This window comes from Onychostruthus taczanowskii, unplaced genomic scaffold (assembly GCF_017590055.1).
Source record: "Onychostruthus taczanowskii isolate IOZ18803 unplaced genomic scaffold, ASM1759005v1 scaffold162, whole genome shotgun sequence".
NCBI lineage: Eukaryota > Metazoa > Chordata > Aves > Passeriformes > Passeridae > Onychostruthus > Onychostruthus taczanowskii.
In genome coordinates, this window is record NW_024498818.1 from 36192 (window position 1) to 57136 (window position 20945).

At 40.1% G+C, this 20945-nt stretch overlaps 1 protein-coding gene across 8 annotated transcripts in view; it reads right to left on the reverse strand.

The window, feature by feature from the left end:
- The window catches only part of IQSEC1 (IQ motif and Sec7 domain ArfGEF 1), a 278474-nt gene that overhangs the window by 12982 nt on the left and 244547 nt on the right, over window positions 1-20945 (reverse strand). For all 8 annotated transcript variants that reach the window (XM_041399502.1, XM_041399500.1, XM_041399499.1 and 5 more), the window contains 8 exons: window positions 11824-11985; window positions 10432-10554; window positions 9035-9201; window positions 7345-7484; window positions 6057-6086; window positions 4890-5015; window positions 3537-3636; window positions 327-488 (listed from right to left, as the gene is read on the reverse strand). In XM_041399502.1, coding sequence (XP_041255436.1) covers window positions 327-488; window positions 3537-3636; window positions 4890-5015; window positions 6057-6086; window positions 7345-7484; window positions 9035-9201; window positions 10432-10554; window positions 11824-11985 — 1010 coding nt within the window. The remainder of the gene's footprint in view (window positions 1-326; window positions 489-3536; window positions 3637-4889; window positions 5016-6056; window positions 6087-7344; window positions 7485-9034; window positions 9202-10431; window positions 10555-11823; window positions 11986-20945) is intronic.

The following is a 20945-nucleotide window of genomic DNA, read 5'->3' on the forward strand; positions in this document are numbered from 1 at the left end:
CTACAAATCACAGACCCAGCTCTCCTCTGTCCATTGTTATTTGCAGCTTGTCCAAGACAAATTCCACTGCAGCTACACTGCAGTAAATAGTAGTCAATGAACTCAGCTGGGGCTTAAGGCATTATTGGCTTTTTCCTCCTTCTCGAGATAAAGTCACAGAAAAACCCACATTATTTTGAACTTTTAAGGAGTTCTAATATGTTATACTCTTACACTTTTTATTAATGGTAATTTTAATTTAAAATTTAGATTTTCCAAGGATAATATTACTTTTTATTATTTTGATTAGCTGGAAAATGCTCCATTATATGTACCTTTGTACTTACACTCTATTCTGTGCTTTTCCATTTCTTGAACTTCTGCAATTGATTCCCTCAAATCATCTGTAAACTTCTTCCTGTCCTGAGGATTTGGTGCATTGAAATTTATGAGTACTTTGATATCTGCCCCTGGAACAGCTGACGTGAGCCGAATGCCATTGGGATAATCTGGAAGAAAAAGGCAAGAAGAACTAAACTCTGACTAATACAATTACTTTTATTTTAATAAAAATACCCACCAAAATGGAAAGCTTTTAGTAATATTACCACAGAGAATACGAAGTCAGAGAAACAAAAGTCTGACAGCATAAAATTAGAATAAGAATCCCTAAGGTACATTGGAACAGCCTAACTGTCAAATACTGAACAAATATTGAGAGATATCTTTATGTAGCTGCTATCCTTAAGGCACAATATGTAATATATATCAAAAGCAGTAGGAAAAAAAAGCAAAAATCTAAGGGGTTAAGTTTTTTTCATGGAACAGATCCCACGACCTACCTTGCCCACTTGTGACCAAAGTTTTGCTGAGTGTAAAGGCTACTTGAGACACTTCAAGTGCTACAAATTATCTTTCACTTTTAACTCACCATTTGCAGGTGAGTTGACACACAAACAGGTACAGATTTAGTATTTCCTATTGGATTGTGCTCCCTGTACATGCTACTTTCCTTTTTTTCTTTAAAATGAAATTCAACCTATCTGTGAAATCACATACTGAAGAAGTAAAAGGACTGATTTGGTTTTTTCACCCTTCTTTTGACCCATATTATGACCCATATTTTAATAAAAGGCAGATGTTTCAGGAAACTGTCTTTGCCTCTTTTCTAGGTGTACTTCTGAAGTTTTAACAGCTGGTCAAAAATACCTCCTGGCTGAGATAGAAGGTTCATTTACAGAAAGATACTCAGAATAAAAATATGTTCTGCTGTAGAAAACAAATCAGTCTTTGCTTGAAGCACAGACCTGGAGCAATGGGGTGTCAACAAACCTCAACTTGTGCATTTTAACACAATATTTTCTTTTACTCAGCTGCCTTCACCTCTTGGTTTGCTAAAGCTCTCAAATATTTACTTCAGTATTTGACCCCAAGCTCAAGGGCTCCCATGCACTGAAACCTCCCTTCCTCGCTCAAGAGCCAGCACATGAAGAGAGGCACTCCCCTCCCTCAAAGCCATGAGGTTTCAACAAGACTTCAGCTTGTTGAAGAAACCAGTGCATGTGCTTGGCTTTTTTAGGATGCCTTAACTTTGGCTTTTTTAGGATACCTTAACTTTGGCTTTTTTAGGGTACCTTCACTTTGGCTTTTTTAGGATACCTAAACTCCCAGATCAAAGATGCAACTAAAAGTGAAGCAAGTCCTTTTACAATCCTCAGGGAAAACAGACCAACCACCCCGAGGCTCAAATGGTCCTGAGGGGAAGGAGGGAAGAAGGATTTGGGAGTTTTGCTGGGATTTGCTGTCAACACCTCATGCAGAAGAACAGCCAAAAGGTCCCAGTGCTGGGTAGGCTCAGGTGGGATGTTGGGAACATTGGCACAGGGAATGCAGCAAACAGCTCTGCACCACTCCAGGGGAAAGAATAAAAATGTTTACAAAACCAAACAAGGAAACCTGGCAAGCCCAAAGTCACCAGGGCTGCCCCACACACGAGCCAAGAAGGAATTTCCATGTAACAAACACGTGTATTTTATTACCAGAGGTACTTCTCTGCAGTGTATTGATCAGGTACCAGGAAACCCTCACATCAGTATTTCTTGGTTTCAGTCTCACTGTCTCCTAAGTGATCTGCTCCCCCTCTATATTTTGTTAGTGATTTTGACTGAAAATGGAAAATATGCTTCCCATATGGCCTATTTATTTACTAGAGATATGTGACATTGTTTCCCCTTTTGCAGCTCATCCATCCCTCAAAATAATTGACTTCTATCATTAAAAGTAAATTTTTCTATCACCAGTGCCAGTAATTTGTTCAACATCACCAGCAGCCAAACCAATATTTTTGTTACTTCTGCTTTAGCAACACTGACTTTTATTCCCTTGCAACCAGGGAACAGCTGCTCCACACAGTTACTGATGGCTCTGGACAAAACAGCCCAAAGCTTGCTAGGGACAGGGGAGACGCAGAATATTGAATTTTACAAATCAAAGGGGACAAATACTTCTCTTTCCCAATTGGAAAATTGTGCATCCCACCCGAGAGGCACCAATATTAGAGTACAGTCTGCTCACTGATTCAATGAAGTGAATTCAGAAGCCCTCCTGAAGTGCCTCAGTTAAAATGCCTCCAGTTCCCTGGGAGGAATCCAATCCTTTACTTCTTGTTTCAACAAAGATATTTTTAAATGTATTTGATTAGTGTTTCTACTTAGCATGCTTTATTTTTAAAATATATTTTATTTAATATGGCATCAGAGAATTATAAATCCTTCTATTTTTAGTAGAATCCAGGATAGATGTATTTGGCCTTCCCAACTACAACTGAAATTTTATATCATATAATGTGCTCACAAAAGAGAGAGTACATGTGTAAGCACAGAAATAATCTGTGGGCTACAGAGCTGCTATCAGGGGTGAAGTTTTGGTCATAAACCATGAATTCAGTGAGGCTGTCTCCCTGTGTACCATACCAACAACTCTGCTCTGCTGTCAGCACTCGTGCTGTAGTTGGGCTTAGAAACAGGATTGTAGCAAATTATTTTGGTTTTTGTCTGCTGAGAAGCCCTAAAGATCAAAAGAATATTGGACTGATGGAGATTGTAAGAGACATAAACAAAAGGTGTCAGAAAGTCTATGCTTTGTATTTAAATTTGAGGTAGCATATATTATCTAGGCAAAGTTAAGTCATAAATCAGGAAAATAAATTAAATAGTGTTTTGAATTACAGATATCATTATAAGAGTCATTACTTATTATCACTCAGCTCCAGCTAATGGAACCACTGACTCAGCAACTGATGTGTTTGTTTCTTGGCAATCCTTTTATTCTTTACAGGTAATCACAAACACATTTGGGGAGATTGGGCTCCTGACTACAACCAAAAAACTCTGGTTTATATTCTGACAGCATCATGTTTTAAAACTTTAGAACAAAGTTAAATCCAGAGCAATTTTATTCCTAAACTCAGGATCAAGCACTGTCAATCTGTTTCACTTACACCATTTTTGTTTTATTTATAAACAAGGTGGTCCTCTAAAAAGAGAGGAAATACTTACACTGGTTCTCAAAGAGAAGAACTTGCATTCCATAGAGGGAAAAGGACTGTCGAAAACTGTATGTAACAGAGTTCTTCTTCTTCTGAAAAATCTTGGTCACCTGAAAGGTATCAGATAAACAAAGTGAAATACTCATTCTACCAAATGTGCCTGTAGAAAACTATTGCTCTGATGAATTAGAATAAGAGAAAACATTTAATTAAAAGAATGTTATAAATCTGTCAGAAAAAATGCACTTGTCATTTGTTTTTCCTGTTTTTAAAATGCAGCTGAAAAAAACAAAGCTCTGCAGCATCATCCCTCTACAGCAGAAGGGTTAATATTTTATCCAGACACAAAGCCTTTGTGTTTTTTCGTCCAGAACTCTACTTCTTGAAATTCCAAAACCAAAAATAACCATGCATCCTTTCTGTGCTAGCAAAAACTGAAAACACATTTAAGTTATCCTTAAAGCCCCCAGATTTAGGTGTTACCACACTGACCAATTTGGTCTGTATTATTCCCCAAACAGTTTGATAGAACTACTGATATCTGAGTAAGTAATAAAAAATAGCAGAAAACAATGTTCCATCAGTTTCCACTCAAGCTCCCATTTACAGCTCCTAGTTTATACTCAGAAGCAAAAGGATTAATTTTTTTTTTTTAATTCCTGGTTTTAAGGTCTTCAGGTATGCAAAAAAACACACAGTAAAACTGTGTAGATGAGATGTGCCTTTTTCCTAACAAAATATGAAATATTTGGTGTTGTTCTGAGTTTTCAGGTAACAACCAAATGCATTCCAAATGGAGTGCAACAAATTTTCCTATTTTTAAGAGTAAATCAACCAAATAATTCCAAGCCGTCCTGAGTTCTGTGTGTCTGCTTTTCAAAAGACTGGGTCAAGTTAAAGTCTGGGAAGGTAAATGCACACTAAAAAGTAAAGTCAACTGTAAAATCTATTTCAACAGATCCTATTTCAGTGCACAAACAGATCTGGTTCATAGAATATCTGGGGAACACAAAGTAGGATGCAATTTTGGTTTTCCACAAGTACCTTGAATTCATTATTCATGGAATAAATGATGTATCTGTTGATCCTTTAGGACAATGGGTGAAATGGAGGTGAGGTTTTTTTCTCTGTAGGAAAAGCTACTGCATCAAATACCTTCTTGCAGAGTGCAGCCATTAATAAAAGACTTCAGTTTAAAAGCAAATTATACAGAATTTTAAAAATTAAGATACAAATCTCTTAATCATCCCAGGATTGTTGGAACACAGGATAACAGATATTTATTTTTAGGAATGCTCATGTACTTAATTTCATGGAGACAGGATTTCTGAATACCTCATTTTCTCTGCCTGGAAATACATACCACGAGAAGATCATTAAATAAAAATATTTCTCGTTGGTGCAATCCAAGCTTCTGAGGTTTATTTGGATCTGGAACTTCAAACAGCCTACAGTAGCAAACAAGCCTCCGGTGGGGGAGAGAGAGCACCTGCAATAATACAAAAATTCATGGTTCATACAACAACTTCTAGCCAAGAAAGAGCATTTTTTATACACAGAATCTTTTTTCTTTAACACTTCAAATATTTTTACCACTAAGCCCATTAGACCTTTTCATCAAAGGACCAACAACAGGAACATAAAGAATTTATGCCACAAACTTGCAGGACACTCAAACTTCATCAAAGTTCCTTCTAGGAGCATTTTTATTATCTTTAGAAGAAAGGATGCAAAGCAAGTTTAGCTTTTGTGAGGTGCTGTGAGTTACTTTTTATCAGCCACCAAGTGAATTCAATTTGCTCATTCCCTAATACCAAGAAAATGGTGACATCAGGACAAAGCAAATTCATTTTCAATCTGTCTTATTTTCTCAAGCCAGCAAGAAAATCAAGACTGAGTTTCCATTTTCTTATTGGAAATGTCTGCTGAAGGTGTCTCTGAAGCTGACGAATGAGACTTAATTTCTTTCAAATGCAAATGATGAGAGCTTGTTAACAACACCAAGAGAAATCCATAAACTGGTGAATTATAAGAACAGTTTATCTTTATTACTGACTATGCCTATAATTTAAATTTGGAATCAATATTTTCAATGTTCATCTACCATTCAGAAGTGAACTTCAACTGGCAGTATCTTTCCAGAGTATCATTCAATTCTCAAATGGACCAGAAAGAATCAGCACACCACAGCTCAGGGGGGAAGATGAGGTGCAAACTGTGATTTTAATTATTTGTTTATTCTTTACTGGCTAATTTCTACAGGGATGCTAACAGTTCAAATAAATAAAAAGTGTACTAAAAAGGTGTAGAAGACACTTGGCAATAAATCAGGCAGCCTCTGGGAAATAGATTTTTAAGAAAATCTTTATACTTTTGAGAGTTTTTACTATAACACAACAAAAATGTTGCCTGAAAGAACATCAGTAATTTAAAATTTTAAAATGCAACAGAATGTCTTATTTCCAGTTTAGGAAAATGCTGCCAGTTACAACGACTATAAATTTTGAAGGAGTAGGAAAGAAATACCTACACAACCAAGTCCATGGTGCAGAGATCCAATCTACAGTAGAAAGACACATACAAGTTGATTAAACTTCAGAGAAACACAGAACTGTATCATAGCAAGTAAATACGGCACGCTCTGACTATGACTAAATGCCTATAAAGTAAAAACAAATAGAGCTATCAATAAAGACTCTTGCCTGTTCCCCTAAATTCCTTGCACACAGTTAAAAAGTCTCCCACCAGAAGAATCCTTCAAGCTAGGACACCACCAAGGGCATTGTTTTCTTAATCCCATTTAATTTACAAGGTCAGGATTAGTTTTACGATTTTAATTGCCACATGTCTGAATAAAAAAAGAAACATGGAAAAAAGCATCTCCCACAGAAGCCTATATATAAACCTAAATCCCCAATTACAGAAACAAAATTTCATATTAAGTGCCTGAGTACTGACTTCAGAATATTTATTTCCCTTCCTCTCAAAAACAGATACAAGCTTTTGTAAAAATTTTGCTTTCTTTCCTTTGCTTCTTCAAAGAGATCTCCTCAGTACATTCTTTACTGGAAGCAGACCAAAATTAGATTTTTGGTGGTCCCTCATTCCCTTCCCCCTTCCCCTGACTAAGGCTTGTCTGAGAAGAGATTACAGTTCAAAACCCTTTAACTGTAAAAGGGAGAATCCTGAGATCCACATTCGGAGGCAAAATGCTGTGGCCTTTCTTTTTGCTCTCCTTTTCCAAGAGATGCTTTGAAGATTCATTTATATAGCAAAATATTTCAGGACTTTTCCCAACAATCCTATCTTTGGATGCTCAAACGCAGCACCAGAATCCCCGGGACCTGATTTCCAGATATGTCCTGAGATAAAATGACCCCATGTCCCCTTACAAATCCCAGGGCATGGAGGCAGCTGAGCAGGTGACAAAGATGCTGATGTGAACAGAACTTCTCTGTTACTCATGTAAATTATGGAGCCATAACTGACAGTGCACATTTTGAAATACGGTTCTCTACAATATCACATTAACAAATCACTTTGATTCTTTAGAAATAAACAAGAGAACTGCCTAAAATGCAGGTATTTCAGAACTGTAAAGCTTCACAATAAAGCATTTTAAGACTTCTAAAGTCATCATATCACCCATGACTGCAAAACCAAAATTCATCTGCACGGACACTCCAGAATTTAAGACAGCCTTATAGGCAATGATTCTGACATTTTCTGCCCTTTGCCGTTCGTGGGCCAGTCTGTGGAGGGGAGCAGCCCAGCGTGCTGCCCTGCCCGTGCCCCATGGCAGAGCAGAGGGCACTCACCGGTTTCTTGCCCACGATGAGCTTCTCCACCTTCTGCACCTGGGACACGTGGTCCTCATTGGTCTTCAGCTCGCGCTTGCGGATGCGCTCGTAGATCCCGATCAGCATCTCCCGCGGGATGTCCTCACCATCATCCACCCCTGCAGGGCCAAGCTGCTGTTAGCAGGGATCTCACCCACACAGAGGATAAAATCCTGGGCACTCTCTGCTTTCCTGCCCTTCAAGTGCTGCCTGCCTGCCTGGATGTTTGTGCTGGTTTCTCCCAGCTGCCAGCCAGCTCCTCCTGTGTGTCCTTGTGCTGCCTCAGCAACACAGAAGTGGTGTGAACATGATTTAAACACTGATTTTGGTCCAGAAGCTCGCTGCCCATACACCAGGACATTGATAGAGATCATCCACGTTTGGGGATTTTTTGTTTTAAAACTCCCATCTGAAACTAAGATATAAAAAGGCTGATTTCCTAAAGGATTTTGTTTTTCTTTCACACCTCTGTTTGGTATTAAAGCCACAATGAGTTAAATTCCTTTTTAGGAATTTAACACTAAAACCTCCAACATTCCCCTAGGAATACACCCCTGGGAGGAAGCAGAAGAACCATTTCATTTTGCCTCTGTCTCAATATTACTCAATGTTCATGAAATAATTTCCTATGTGAGAACCTTACAAATGCATTAAAATTATTTAACCAATATTTCCCATAAGATTTAAAAAATAACTAGTTTAGTCTAGAAAAACAAATCAACAAAACAGGCCAGATCCAATATTATTGTTTAGCACTGTGTGATTATCATTGGCATGACATTCTAATAAATGCCACACTGTCTTGAATGCTTTACCCTAAATTTTTAATAGCAATGGAAGGAGTCAAATTTCACTAAGTGACTTGAAGCTGGATTTTCTGGGGACAGGGAGATGCATGTATTTTTTTAAAACAGGTTTTAAAGCAATAAACTCTTATCTCTCATTCAGAAGCAAAGGTAGAATATTTTGTCATCTCAGTGCAACAACTGCTCCCATAAAAAATACAGTGATAAAATACAATTTGTTTGCAGATAGAAGCAAGCAAAACCACCTCTGCTCTCTGCCACATGGCCAAGCCTTCCACAGCCACCCTTTGTGATGCAGTGATTTACTGCAGCAAGGTAGCTTGTTACAGAAATGGCTGCAGTAACCAGAACTGCTGGCATGCATGCTGCACTTCAGAGAGAATGTGCTGTGGCTAATTCCACAAATGTAACTGCAGCATTATGCCAAGAGATGCATATCAGGCCTTTGGAGTATTTGTGGATTTTATAATAAAATCTCAGCACTAACTTAAACCTTGCTAAGCTGGCACATCTGCTAAGCACAGGTTGCTCATTGCTGCCTTATATAAATCTCAGGGAATAAAATCACCAACCAGGACTTCCATTTTCAAGATCTGAAATTCCAAAACACCACAAGTATTTTGGTTTTACTGGTCCTAAAATGAACGGTCCTGACAATACATCCCTCCACTCAAGAAAGACAAGATAAAAATGACAAAATATGACACAATTAATTCTGGTTTTGCTGTTACAGAAATGACTGAAGTCTGTCCAAATGGCAGCCAGGTGACAGCAGTGTGAAGCGGTTCCAAGAAGACACAGTGTCCCTGCAAGGACAATGACAGGGAAAAGCTTTGAGGAGCTTTGCCCTTAGGGTCTCTTACCCCTGAGGTTCTTGATGAAGTCCTCCAGCTTCATCTTGCGCTCGGGTTTGACGTTGGGGCTGTACATGTCGGTGTTGAGCAGGATGATGGCGAAGGCCAGGATGAAGATGGTGTCGGGGTTGCGGAACTGCCGCACCACGCCCGGGTTGCAGATGCAGTAACGCTGGCTGGGAACACCAGGGAGGCTGTCAGGGCTGGGAGGCACTGCTCAAATGCACCAAACAACCCACCTGCTGCATTCCTGAGCCTCAGCAAGCTACTGCTCCCTTTCCACAGAATTCACAGAATCACAAGGTTGGAAGAGACCTTCAAGATCAAGTCCATCTCATGTCCCAACACCTCAACTAAACCCTGGCACCCAGTGCCACATCCAGGCTTTGTTAAACACATCCAGGGATGGTGACTCCACCACCTCCCCAGGCAGGCCATTCCAGAACGTTATCTCTCTTTCTGTAAAAAACTTTTTCCTAATATCCAACCTATATTTCCCTTGATGCAGCTTGAGACTGTTGGCCTCTGGTTCTGTCAGTGCTGCCTTGAGAGAGAGCCCAACCCCAGCTGAGCACAGGCACCTTTCAGGAGCTGTGGAGTGATAAGGTCACCCCTGAGTCTCCTTTTCTCCAGGGTAAACACCCCCAGCTCCCTCAGTCGTTCCTCACAGGGCTTGTGCTCCCACCCCCTCACCATCCTCGTTGCCCCCTCTGGATGTGCTTGAGTGTCTCAATGTCCTTCCCAAACTGAGGGGCCAGAACTGGACACAGCTTTAGCATTCCATCCACATGTTTTCATGAGGCAATCCCTGAACGTGCAAGGAGTTTGTTTCTCCTTAACTGTAACTTCACTTACTACAATAACTTTTATATCCCATTTTTTTCAGTGATTAATACCCCGACAGCAGGTAAGAACACAGCATTGATTTTGGCTTACTGCCATGTGGTGATTTCCACCTTATCCTGCCCTGGATACACCTCTGTCAGTACTGATAAGTGACTCCTCTTTCTCCCACTGTTGTTGAAGTATTTAATGAAAAGTCAGGAGTATACATACCCTAGAAAGTGGATGGGCTTTTAATTCCACTTATATAAACTACTAAAGCCAAATACATTCTTAGAGATGTTAAAAAATCTTGAGTATCTTTTCAACTGTTGCCAGAATGAACTTCTGAGAAAGTTCTATTAATATAAATGCCACAGGTGAACAACACCAGCAAATGAAACTTCCTAATCCATACTCAGCAACCACCCCCACAAACAAGACATATTTGAAGTGTTTGTACCTCATGATGACACTGAAAATAATCAAGAAAGTAACTTGGATAAGCCCAAGTTCCCCAGTTCTGCAGTCTGACTGCAAAGCAGCAGGTTTCTGGTGACTGAGGGATTTATTTCACTTCCTACCTAAAAGCCTCAATGAGCCGCTCCACCTTCTGGGCTTCTCCTTGGACACGGATGTGGGCCTGAAATTTCCTGAGTGCTTCATCCAGCTCCATTGTGGAGAAGTCCATCTCATCCACCACACAGCTAGGACAAAAACAGATTCACATCTTGTCTCTTTATTTCTACCAACACAGTACAAAGGGAAGATTTTGAAAGAGAAAAAACTTTCCAATTTTCCCTCTGACAGATATTCATGGAATTGTTTTTTAAACTTTCAGCAGCAATTGCAATAATTGCAGGTAAGCTGTGAAGGGAGGTTGAAAATAACAGATCAATGAGAATGTGTACATGTGAGCAGACCCTTGTGTTTTTTAACTGGAGACCTGCTGGAATGACAAATGTCTGATCATTGTAAGTGATGTACCACTGCCACAAATAATTATTAGCTCTGTGCTTCCAGGCCAATCAACTATCACAATGCCTCCAACAATAATAAATAGTTTATACTGCTCAAAATATCATATCTCAGACAGCCTGCAGCAGGCACAATAATCTGTACCAAATGGCTCTGTGTCTAGGAACATTCTTAATTGCAGAGAGAAAAAAGAACCTTGTTTGGATACTTTCTTGTTATTACTGTAATACTCATCTCCCCGTCATTTGCCATGACTTTCAGTTAACATTTATGGAGAAATAGTTACTTTCTTGCTCTGAAAATACGGCGCTGACAAAAAATAAAAGGGAACCATTTTAATATAATCAGCAACATGAACTATGTCATTCTAATACTTTGTTTAAAGACCGATTTAAAATCAGAGGCTTATAAATTTCCTTTAAGCTTAGCTTTTAGTTTTGAAATGACCAAACATGAATCACTGAAAGTAACAGCACTGTAATGCAGAAACTACAGAAAGCACCATCCACTTTTAAAAGCTTTATCTTAAATGTATAGATATACAACGAAAAATTGCAGTGGCTCATATTTTTCTTTCAGTAACACTGCAGCAAATGTAGATTAACAGCAAGTAATTTATTCCTCTTGCTTTTAATATTTTTCCTTTTATGCAAAAGCACAATGAAACAATGAGCTTGGAATTTCTCACACCCTTTCCAATCCTCACCTAAACATTATTATCAGTTCTGCAATAATGCTCACAGGTTTCCCATTATTACAAGTTCTGTCAGGGTGTCAAAAGCCCTTTTGCCATTCCTGGTGTAAATGGTGTTTTCCCATTCCAAGGTGTAAAGCACATGTGCAGACTCCAAATGAAGTAATTAGTGCAATTAAGGACCCCCAGGAACACACTGGCCAACAACAGGATGGGGAGGGGAATGAAACAGCATTTCTGTGAGCCATGGAGACAGCAGATGCCAGGGGGGGCAGTGCTCGCCCCTTCCCCACACAATACTCACTCCAGCACGTCCCTGTTGAACTGCTTCTGCCGGTTTCCCAGGAACTCTCCGATCATCTGCCTGCTGAGCCCCTTCCTCTGCAGCAGGAAGTGGGCAACCCCGACCGGAGTGTCAGGCACAAACCCTCGCTCGATGAGGTACTGGACTCCTTTTTCGGGTTTTCTGAGGAGAAATGACAGTGCAAAAGTATGACTTTCCCTCCATTCCTCCTGATCACATCTGATTAAAATTCCACAACAGTTCTGTCAATGATGGTCTATATATTCAATCACTTTTAACCAATGTCCCAGCAGGATGGGCTAGTGTATCTGCAGCTGGATGCATTGCTCACTGCTAAGAACTGACTGCTTTGAGACACATCTTCGCCTATTTTCACACATTCCCTGCTCCAGAACCCTCCCAAGGAGAAGCTCTGGATGCAGCCAGCCTCCCTTGCCAGTGAAACAAAGCCCAACACCAGCTACTAAAAGCTCCTGTTGCTGGGAAAGAGGTACCTTACAGAAACTGAACTGAAAAGCTGCTGCTGAAAAATAAGAAACAAGGAGCTCCCCTGACCTCCCCCCTGCCTGCTGGCAAAAGTTAAACTTAATGAATAAAAACATGTGAAGTGATGTCCCTTGCAAGCTGAGAGAACAAAAAATAAGGGGGAAAACTACAGCCAGTCAAGCAAAAAGAAGCAATTAAAAATTGTGTCGCTCTCATCTAATTGAGACTTTTAGTTCCTATCTTTAACACATCCACTGCCCCAGATCTTCCTCCCTCAGACAAGCACCTTTCCAGTTTCTGCAGTGTTTTACATCTCTTCATACAGCTGCAGATTTAGCTGTAACCACTTTCACATCCCAAAACAAAGCAAACCAAAGCCACTCATTTTAACTCATTAAGATGTGTTCTGGGGAGGAGGGTTGGGACAGAGCTGGCAATAAAATATATTGCTTATAAAGCCAAATGCTGCTTTATTCTCAAGTGCTGCAAAATCCCCCTTACAGCACACACTGTGCACTGCATCATCCAGCAGTGCAACACAGCAGAAAACTATCATTGCTTTTATAAATATTCAAGGAGAATCTTTACAGAACCAGTAATTCCATCATCAGCTTTATTTTGTATGGAATTAAGCTATAATGTCCACCTGTAAGAGTGGGTGGTTTGCAGCTTGCTGGATGACCTAAAGGATATTTCCTTTAAGGCAAGCAAAATCAATCAGAGAGGACAAGGTGACCGTGCTATTTTTATGGAAGGTTGATCACACAACCATAACCCTTCCCCAGGGTTTTAATTGCAAATAACATTCCTAAATACATCATCATTCAGTTCTCCTACTCTTTTACATTCCATTATTATACACTTAATACCCTATTAAGAATTAGACAGATCAGAGAAATATATATAATTTAATCAAGAGGGAGTTCTCAAATCTCAATTTCTTGCATCAGGCTTTGTGGCTCTTTTCATCTGAAATAAGATTACACACACGGTCATCTTCTAAAATTAATCTCCTTCATACTAGAAAGTCTTTTCTGTAAGTAATGTAATTGCCATGTTCACATGCTTTTGAACTGTATTTCAGAATTCTTAATCTTTCTAAATTTAAATTCACAGCATCCAACAAAAACAGGAATAGTTTTCTCCATCCCTCTTGTTAATGAGCTGCATCTGTCCAGTAAATTCAGAGAAATACAAACCCAGGAGAGCTCCTCTCCAGTGACTGTCAAAGCAGAAAACAGCACTCAAAACCCACAGCTTAATCCAAAGATCACCTTTACCTGACATATAGAAAATGCTGGATCATTGCTTACTGTACTAAAAACCAATGTGAATTCCTAACACCTGGATAAGCCTGAACATTTAAAATCATCACAAAGATAAAATAATTTATTTTTCATCAACACCTCTCTGGTTATATAATTTTAAATAAGTCTGCTTTTTCACCTAAGAAGCTTTGCCCTGGTTTGGTAATAGGAACTCACTTGATTCAAATACCCTTCAAACCAGGCTAGGTGAGTGTCCAAAACAGAGTTTAAAATCCATTTATAAAACACTGGAAGCCAAGAGCTCTTTTCCCATTGATACTCCCCTCATGCTGGAGTGAAACAGTTTTACAGTCTAGGTTATTTGAAAGCAGTCTAGGATTATTTAGAATAGTCCAGTTTGTTACAAAAGCTGTAACCTGGCAGCAATAATATGAAAATAACACCTGAACCCCCAAGCTGTAAGAATGAAGGCTGCTCCTTCCCTGTCTGATCAATCACCTCGTAAGTAAGGCAGGCTCAGGGGTTTATTGTTTTAAGCTCCTTCCCACCTCCCACCAGGAGGGACATTATCTTATTCACCAGGAAAAGTACTTACCAGAAAATGATGACTCTTCCAGAGTGTTCTGAAGTGCTGTATTTCCAAGGAAATTTTACTTCAAACGTGAAGTTAACAATAGGTTCAGAGAAAAATGTACTCAAGGGGACCTCCCCTTTCTGCTTTTAACATAAGCAGCATTTTGTCTCTTTTCCACGTCAGAGAAACTGAAGAACTAAATAGCATAATGGAAATTTCAGTCACCTCCAACACCAGAAATTTCAAATACCACTAAGTATTTGAAGGAGTCTGAAGGAGTTGCTCCCTAAATGCACCAGGAGGATGTGGAGGTGCTGACCTCCAGTAAACCACCAGAAACTCGTTTACTCTTTCCCAAGGTGTTTTTTCACACCAGGGATCTGCCAGGCCGTGGGGAGGGCAGGTTTGAACAACACAAGCAGCCAGGGATTCTCTGCTGGCAACCCCAGCTGTTCTAAACCAAACAAACCTTCCTTTACACCAAAGCCTGACTTTTTCAAGTGTCTGACTGGATGCAGAAGGGAGTGGGACACAAGGGTCAGGATTGACTAGGACAGGACACCTGGATACATTATCCTCATTTCTGTCTGCTCAGAGTTGGGCACAGACCGTTTTGTACTTACAACTAAGAGTCTTTTGTGATTAGGAAAATTCCCACTGATGGCTTGTTAATTACACAGACCAATAACAGACAAGATAAGAAATCTATAAATAGCATGGAGGAAGCAGCAGAAGCAGAGCAGTTATTTTCAGATTTGAATATATTAACTAATATCAAAATAAACCCTCTAACATTAGCACCTTGCATAGCTGATGATGTAGTTATTTAGAGAACTTTTGATATTTACAAGGTTGCTTCCAAAATAAGTTTAAAAAGGTCTTTTGTCTCAAAAAACCCAACAAAGCAACCTAAAATGAAACAACAACCAAAAAAAAAAAAAAATCAAATCACAAGGATCTATTGAAAGAAGAAGAAAAAATCAACACCAGAAGATGTGCAAAATTTTTTCGCAAGATTCTCAGAGGTTGATTAAAGGACTGAGGATCTTGCCAGAAACTGATTAATAACAAGACATTTAGGTTAGTTTAAAGTGACTTCTAAGGGAAATAAACTGATGGAAGGATTAATGCAAACTTCAAAATAACAGATCAAGCCAGTATATTTTAATAAACTCATTTCTTAGAGAGTACCAGCCAGATCCAGAAGTGCTCAAGACCTGCCGGAGTTTGAGAAGGCAGGAAAGCCAGGCAGAGACAGCTCCCCCTTGGAAGAAGGGAAGGGTAAAACCTGATTTGACTTCCTAAACATATCCAAACTGTTCTCCTTAAATTTTCAATAAATATTGCTTTTACAAAAACACTGCAGTAATTCTGAAAAATTAATTTGGTGGAGGAAAAGCTTTTAAGTTGGATTCTGGATGGGAAGAGGGATCAGCACAAGATGCCCTGGTATCTCCTGGGTTTACTGGTGCAGGCAGTCCTGGGGCAGGACAAACCCAGTAAACCCCAGCGCTGAGCTGGGTGAGTACTCCAGTGGCACTGGCAGCAGGCTCTTCTAACATTCCTGTTGCTGATTTGGGACTTCCTGACAAACTGAAGCAGGTCAAAAAGGTGTTTTGTGTTTTTTAGGGTTTGGGGTTCTTTTTTGTTTCTTTTTTTTGCTGTTGTTTTATGTTTTGATTTTTGGTGCATTTTTTTTGGCGGTGTGGTTTGGTGGTTTGGTTTGGCTTGGTTTTTATTATTTTTATTTTAAATCCAGTCAAGCTCTCCCAACAGCTGCACCATCATTTGTAGTATCCAAGCCACAGTGAGGATAAAGTGCCTGTGTCCACAGCAGCCAAGAGGAGAGAACAAATGACAAACACTGCCTCCAAGAGAAACCTGCCACAAAACCACAGCACAAAGGTGGATAAAGCCTTGCCCATTCCTGATGAGCTGAACGTGTAAAGCTTAGAAACACCCAAAACCACATGAAATCTTTGTATTTCCTGTTGCAGCTCAGACAGTAAGAGAGCTGAAAAAGGAGAGCAGTAATTAACAAACGAGCACGGGCCATTTCCAACACCCAGCAATGCCAGAAGTATCATCTGAATTAAAGCAGGGATTTATGAACAGTGTAAATAACCACAAGCACACTGCTCTAACAGCTGACTGAAACAAGGGGGCAAAGCCAGCCTGACTGGGAGTGAGAAGCTTGGTGAAACTTCTGTAACTCCAGGATTCTGAAGGCACACCTGTGTTTGTTGGTTCCTTGTCTCTGCTACAGGGAAACTGAGACAATTTGAAAATGAGCAAACCAGAAGTACAAACATTTCTTAGAGGCTGTTAGGAACCCACTGCAAACAGGAACACTTCACAAACATACAGCTGCCAAAGAAATCTTTTCATGTCAGAAGAGGTGGAGAGTTTAATGCAGCTATGATGGCAGCCCTCTGTAAAAAATAAATAATAATAATCTCTCTTGCCTTTGATACCAGCGATCTCATTTTGAAAATATTTACAGTTGTCACAAAAATAAGCATTACTTCAACACTAAAATCCAGGGATGGCTTTTTTAAAGCAAGAACTTAAGACTTTTCTTAGAATAATTTAAGAAGTTAAATATTTTTAAATAACCAAGCTGGCAATAACAAGCTAGTTGAACATTCTCCTTAGTCTGGCACACAGCTCATTTTTGTTTCTATGGTTGTATTTCTTGCTTTGCTTTTGCTGACGAGCCCACTGCTGCTGCAGTGAAGCCAAGAGAATCCTTAGGTCTATTTTAAACCTTCTGGCTAAGATGGAAAAAACCAATATCGTTAAAATACTGCCAAAACTAGTGCCAAAACAACTTGTCAGAGTTCACCCTACAGCAAAGCAAAAGTGGATTGAGAAGAGGAAAATGAGAGAGACTGAGTGGGAAACCTGAGCTGTACTTTTCTCAATTGCACAACTGTTTAATGAAGAGAAAGAAAAACTGGCTGTAAATTGCATCTTCTGGTAATTACAAGAAAAAATCCCTGGGTCAGGAAAATAAGCCAGGAAAGAGCACATTTCTCCCCTGAGCATTTCATGGAAACAGGAAGATAGTTATTCCCTTGATTTGGGCAGGAGCACTACAGTTTGCCCCCAGTGGGGATGATTTCTCCCACATTAGGATATTGATTATCTGAAGTTCATTGAAGACCTCCCACCACAGATGGAAAGGTCAGGACACACTTGCAATCACACCAAATTACCTGGAGTAACCTCTGTTCACGAAAAGTTAATTTCCACTCCGTTCCTCACTAAGGAAAGAATTCACCAGGAAGTGATCTCAGGGTCTGGTTCTGTTTGGTGGGGGAGCAAAATAAAGAGAGGAAACTCTGCAGATGTATATTTTCATTAAACTGGGCAACTGACCTACGTGGCCCACCATGATTTTCTGCCTGGCCAGCCAGTTTCTTTATGGCATCATTTCCTAGCAAGGTGCCAGGAAATTATACGTTGAACTTTATTACTGCTACTGGATGTTTAGGTTGGTCTGAAAAGTATTGCCAGAATCAGAGCTGATTATAAAATGGTAAAAATTGTATCAAAGGGCATAAAAGTGTATCAAAGGCACTTAAATGCCCCTGAGCAGAAAGTCTGGCTCATTCCAATAAAACTGTTTTGGAAAAAGGATTTTCCTGTGTAAGAAGCATCATTCCTGAGGAATAGAGCAGGCAGTGGAGAGGCACAGAGGCACACCCCAAGCACTCACAATGCAGTAGCTGGACATGTCCTTGCTAGTGAAAACAGCCCTGAGTCATCCTGCCAGAGCGTTTCCTACCTCCTCATTATTCCCTCTCATGGCAGTGGGCAGCCTGCTGTTTTGTCCCCCCCACTCCTTCCTTCCTCACAAGAAGGCAATGAGAAGGAAATATTTTAGTTAAATTAACGGACCAAAACACTCTGTGAGGTTGTTCTCACCTCCTCTGATCCCACTGCACTTCTCACAGAGCAAGGATAGGAGTTTATAGCTGTCAGCAGAGCAAAGCACATTCCACTATGGGACAAGACACATGGAAAACTGGTTGCCTCTGTCAGAACTGTGTGCCAGGGCTGAGTATTGCCCTCATGTTTATGCAAGTGTTGTCAGGAACAACACTTTAGGATGACTGTGTCCTTTAAATTAAGGAACAGTCCCTGTCTTTATGTCTTCTCGTGTCCCTGCCCTAAATCCTCTTTCCACACCCTCACCACAGTTACACCAAACAGAAGCACTTCAGCTTCAAGTTCTGCACCTCTGCTGAGTAAAAATGGGAAACTCTGACAGTCACATTCCCTTTGAAAGGGACACCTTTTGTGCAAGTACACTTTAAAGATCTCCTGATTTGCCAATTACGAGCTACAAAACCCCAATTCAGTTGGTAGATATGAACTGTTACACAAGAAAGTGTTGATGGGACCTTCCCTTTTTCTCAACTCTTCTTCCTACTCAGCATTCCCATGTCCCTATTCCGACTGTCCCCTGAATTCCTGCAAACTGGTAGCATTTGTCACCCCCAAAATTTGACCACTGGAGATGTTTGGACAGAAGGAATTCCAATTCAGGCACCTGGAGCCACATCAGCCACTGTCTGGAGCTGCTCAGCCAGCGAAATTCCTCCATTCATGGGCTCATTTTCTAACAGGAGGCACACAGGCATTGTAAGAGCTCAGCTCCCATTCCTGGCACATAGCAGGGAGGCAGGAGTGTGCCTGGAATGTTTAAAGGCAGCCAGAGCTGGAGGCAGGGATGAGGTAATGGCTCTTGCAGGGATCCAGGGCCACTCACACTCAGCTATTGCTGCTCCCAGCAAAGCCACATTTGCGTCCAACATTTGGGAAAGTTTATATTGCCTGTTAATGGCAATAAAAGGAATCCCCATGCCCATATTAGAACTCGGTGCTTCAATTTACTATTGGTTCTACATTTCAGCTCGTTTGGATGGGATAAAATTTATGCTAATCCAAGCACTTGTTTTGGAAAAAAAGGAGGAAAAATGGCTCCTCCGGGAGAAAAGATAAAACACGCACAGAACAAAGAAAAACACACAAAGCTTTTTTTTCTTTGGGTGTTCTCACTTAGGGCTAAATGTTTTTAGAAATAATGAGAGTCATACTAAGAACATTCTTCTCCTCTTACTAACTCCTCGGCATGTTAGAGGACAAGTTACATGGAGCGCTTTGATTTTCATTTTTGTTGGAACCAACTGCGCCTGAATAATCTGCAGTCCAGATGTTGCAACAACAGTAAAGTCCCTCTCAGCACACACACGAGGACAGCAAATGGCTCTGTTGTGAAATCCTGGCCAAGCCTCTTCTCTCCCCCTTCCTCTTTCTATCAAATCATTCAAAAAAATCGTTGAAGATATTAGGGATCAGCTGGTAAAATAAAAGAATTGGTTCAAAGGTAAAGAGAACCAACTCAGTTTGATTTACACCTTCTCCCTCCTACTCAATCTGTATTTGTGAAGTTTAAAATCATTAGAAATGTTTCCAATAAGCTTCCAAATTCAAATTGAAAGGAGCAAAATGTTAAAAAAAAAAAAAAAAAAACAAAAAAACATGTTCAAAAGCACATGTTTAGAGACCAGATATTAGAATGGATGAGACTGACTCTAAGCAATACAGGAAGTATGTTCAGCATCTTAACTGAAATTCATTATGAGTATGATGGGTGTAAATTGAGAACACCAGATTAGTGCACTTACTACAAGAATTAAATGAATGACTACTTGCAAAACTACTTTTTTAAAAACCAAGTAAGCAACATTTGGCAATTTTAAAGGATTTCAAATAGAAACCGAGGCTGCAGCACTTTCTGAGTGTGACAGTACATAGGAATCCAGATTACCTTCAGTCTCTACCTGGAGATGGGAAATGATGGAAACCTTATACCTCTGCTGAACAGTTAAAGCTGCTTTCATGGAAAATGAAAAATGTGCCTTCTCACAATATTATTATTGTGTGCCTCAGATTTCCAACATGATTTTATCTAGAAACTGTAATTTGTAATATTGTCTTTGGTATAATCCCACCAGCACTCAGCAAATTCCTCTCATATCTGCTTAGTAAAAGAAAAAAAACTTCTTAAATTAATATTCCAGGGAATCTAGAAATGTTGGGAAAAGTCTGCTCCTGGAATTAGTATCCAATTCAACTGTGGGTTTTAAATTGGAATAAAATCATCCCCACTGTGCAATAAAGAAAGCCAGTAGGGCTTTCAGGGCTAATGATGATACATCATTGCATATTGCAAACAGATACTGAAGCTTTTTTATCTCTGTCAATAAATCCTTCGGGAGAACTTTGGAATAGCAGGAACCTTGATAATGTCCTGTTATAAAAGAACCTAGAGCAAACCCTTCAGCACAGAGCATTGTAATGCACTGAGGACAGAGGGGAACAGTTCTCCATCTGTCACTGCCCTTTCCAGAGAGGAAAAGAGGACAAAAGAAGGGAGGTGGGGAGTGAAAGGCATCTGGGGAATTTTATTGTAAAATTATTGCTGGCCCAGGCTCTGTTCTAGCACTGTAAAGTGGTGTCATGTTCATGTATCCCCAAGAAGTACATGTAGGGTTAGGATGAAAGCCTAAACTATGCCCTGGCATCAAGCTCAGAGCAGTGAAACAGCCCCCGAGCTGCACTTTGCAGCCTCTCCTCACCAGCAATGTCAGCAATCAGCACCAGCAAGACTGGTTCCCATGGCGAGGAACACAATGCCACAGGAACCCTGCCAGATGGGAGGACCATTTGCAGTGCCTGCCAACAGCTGATATCCCAAAGGAGACACAAAACATGACTCCAGG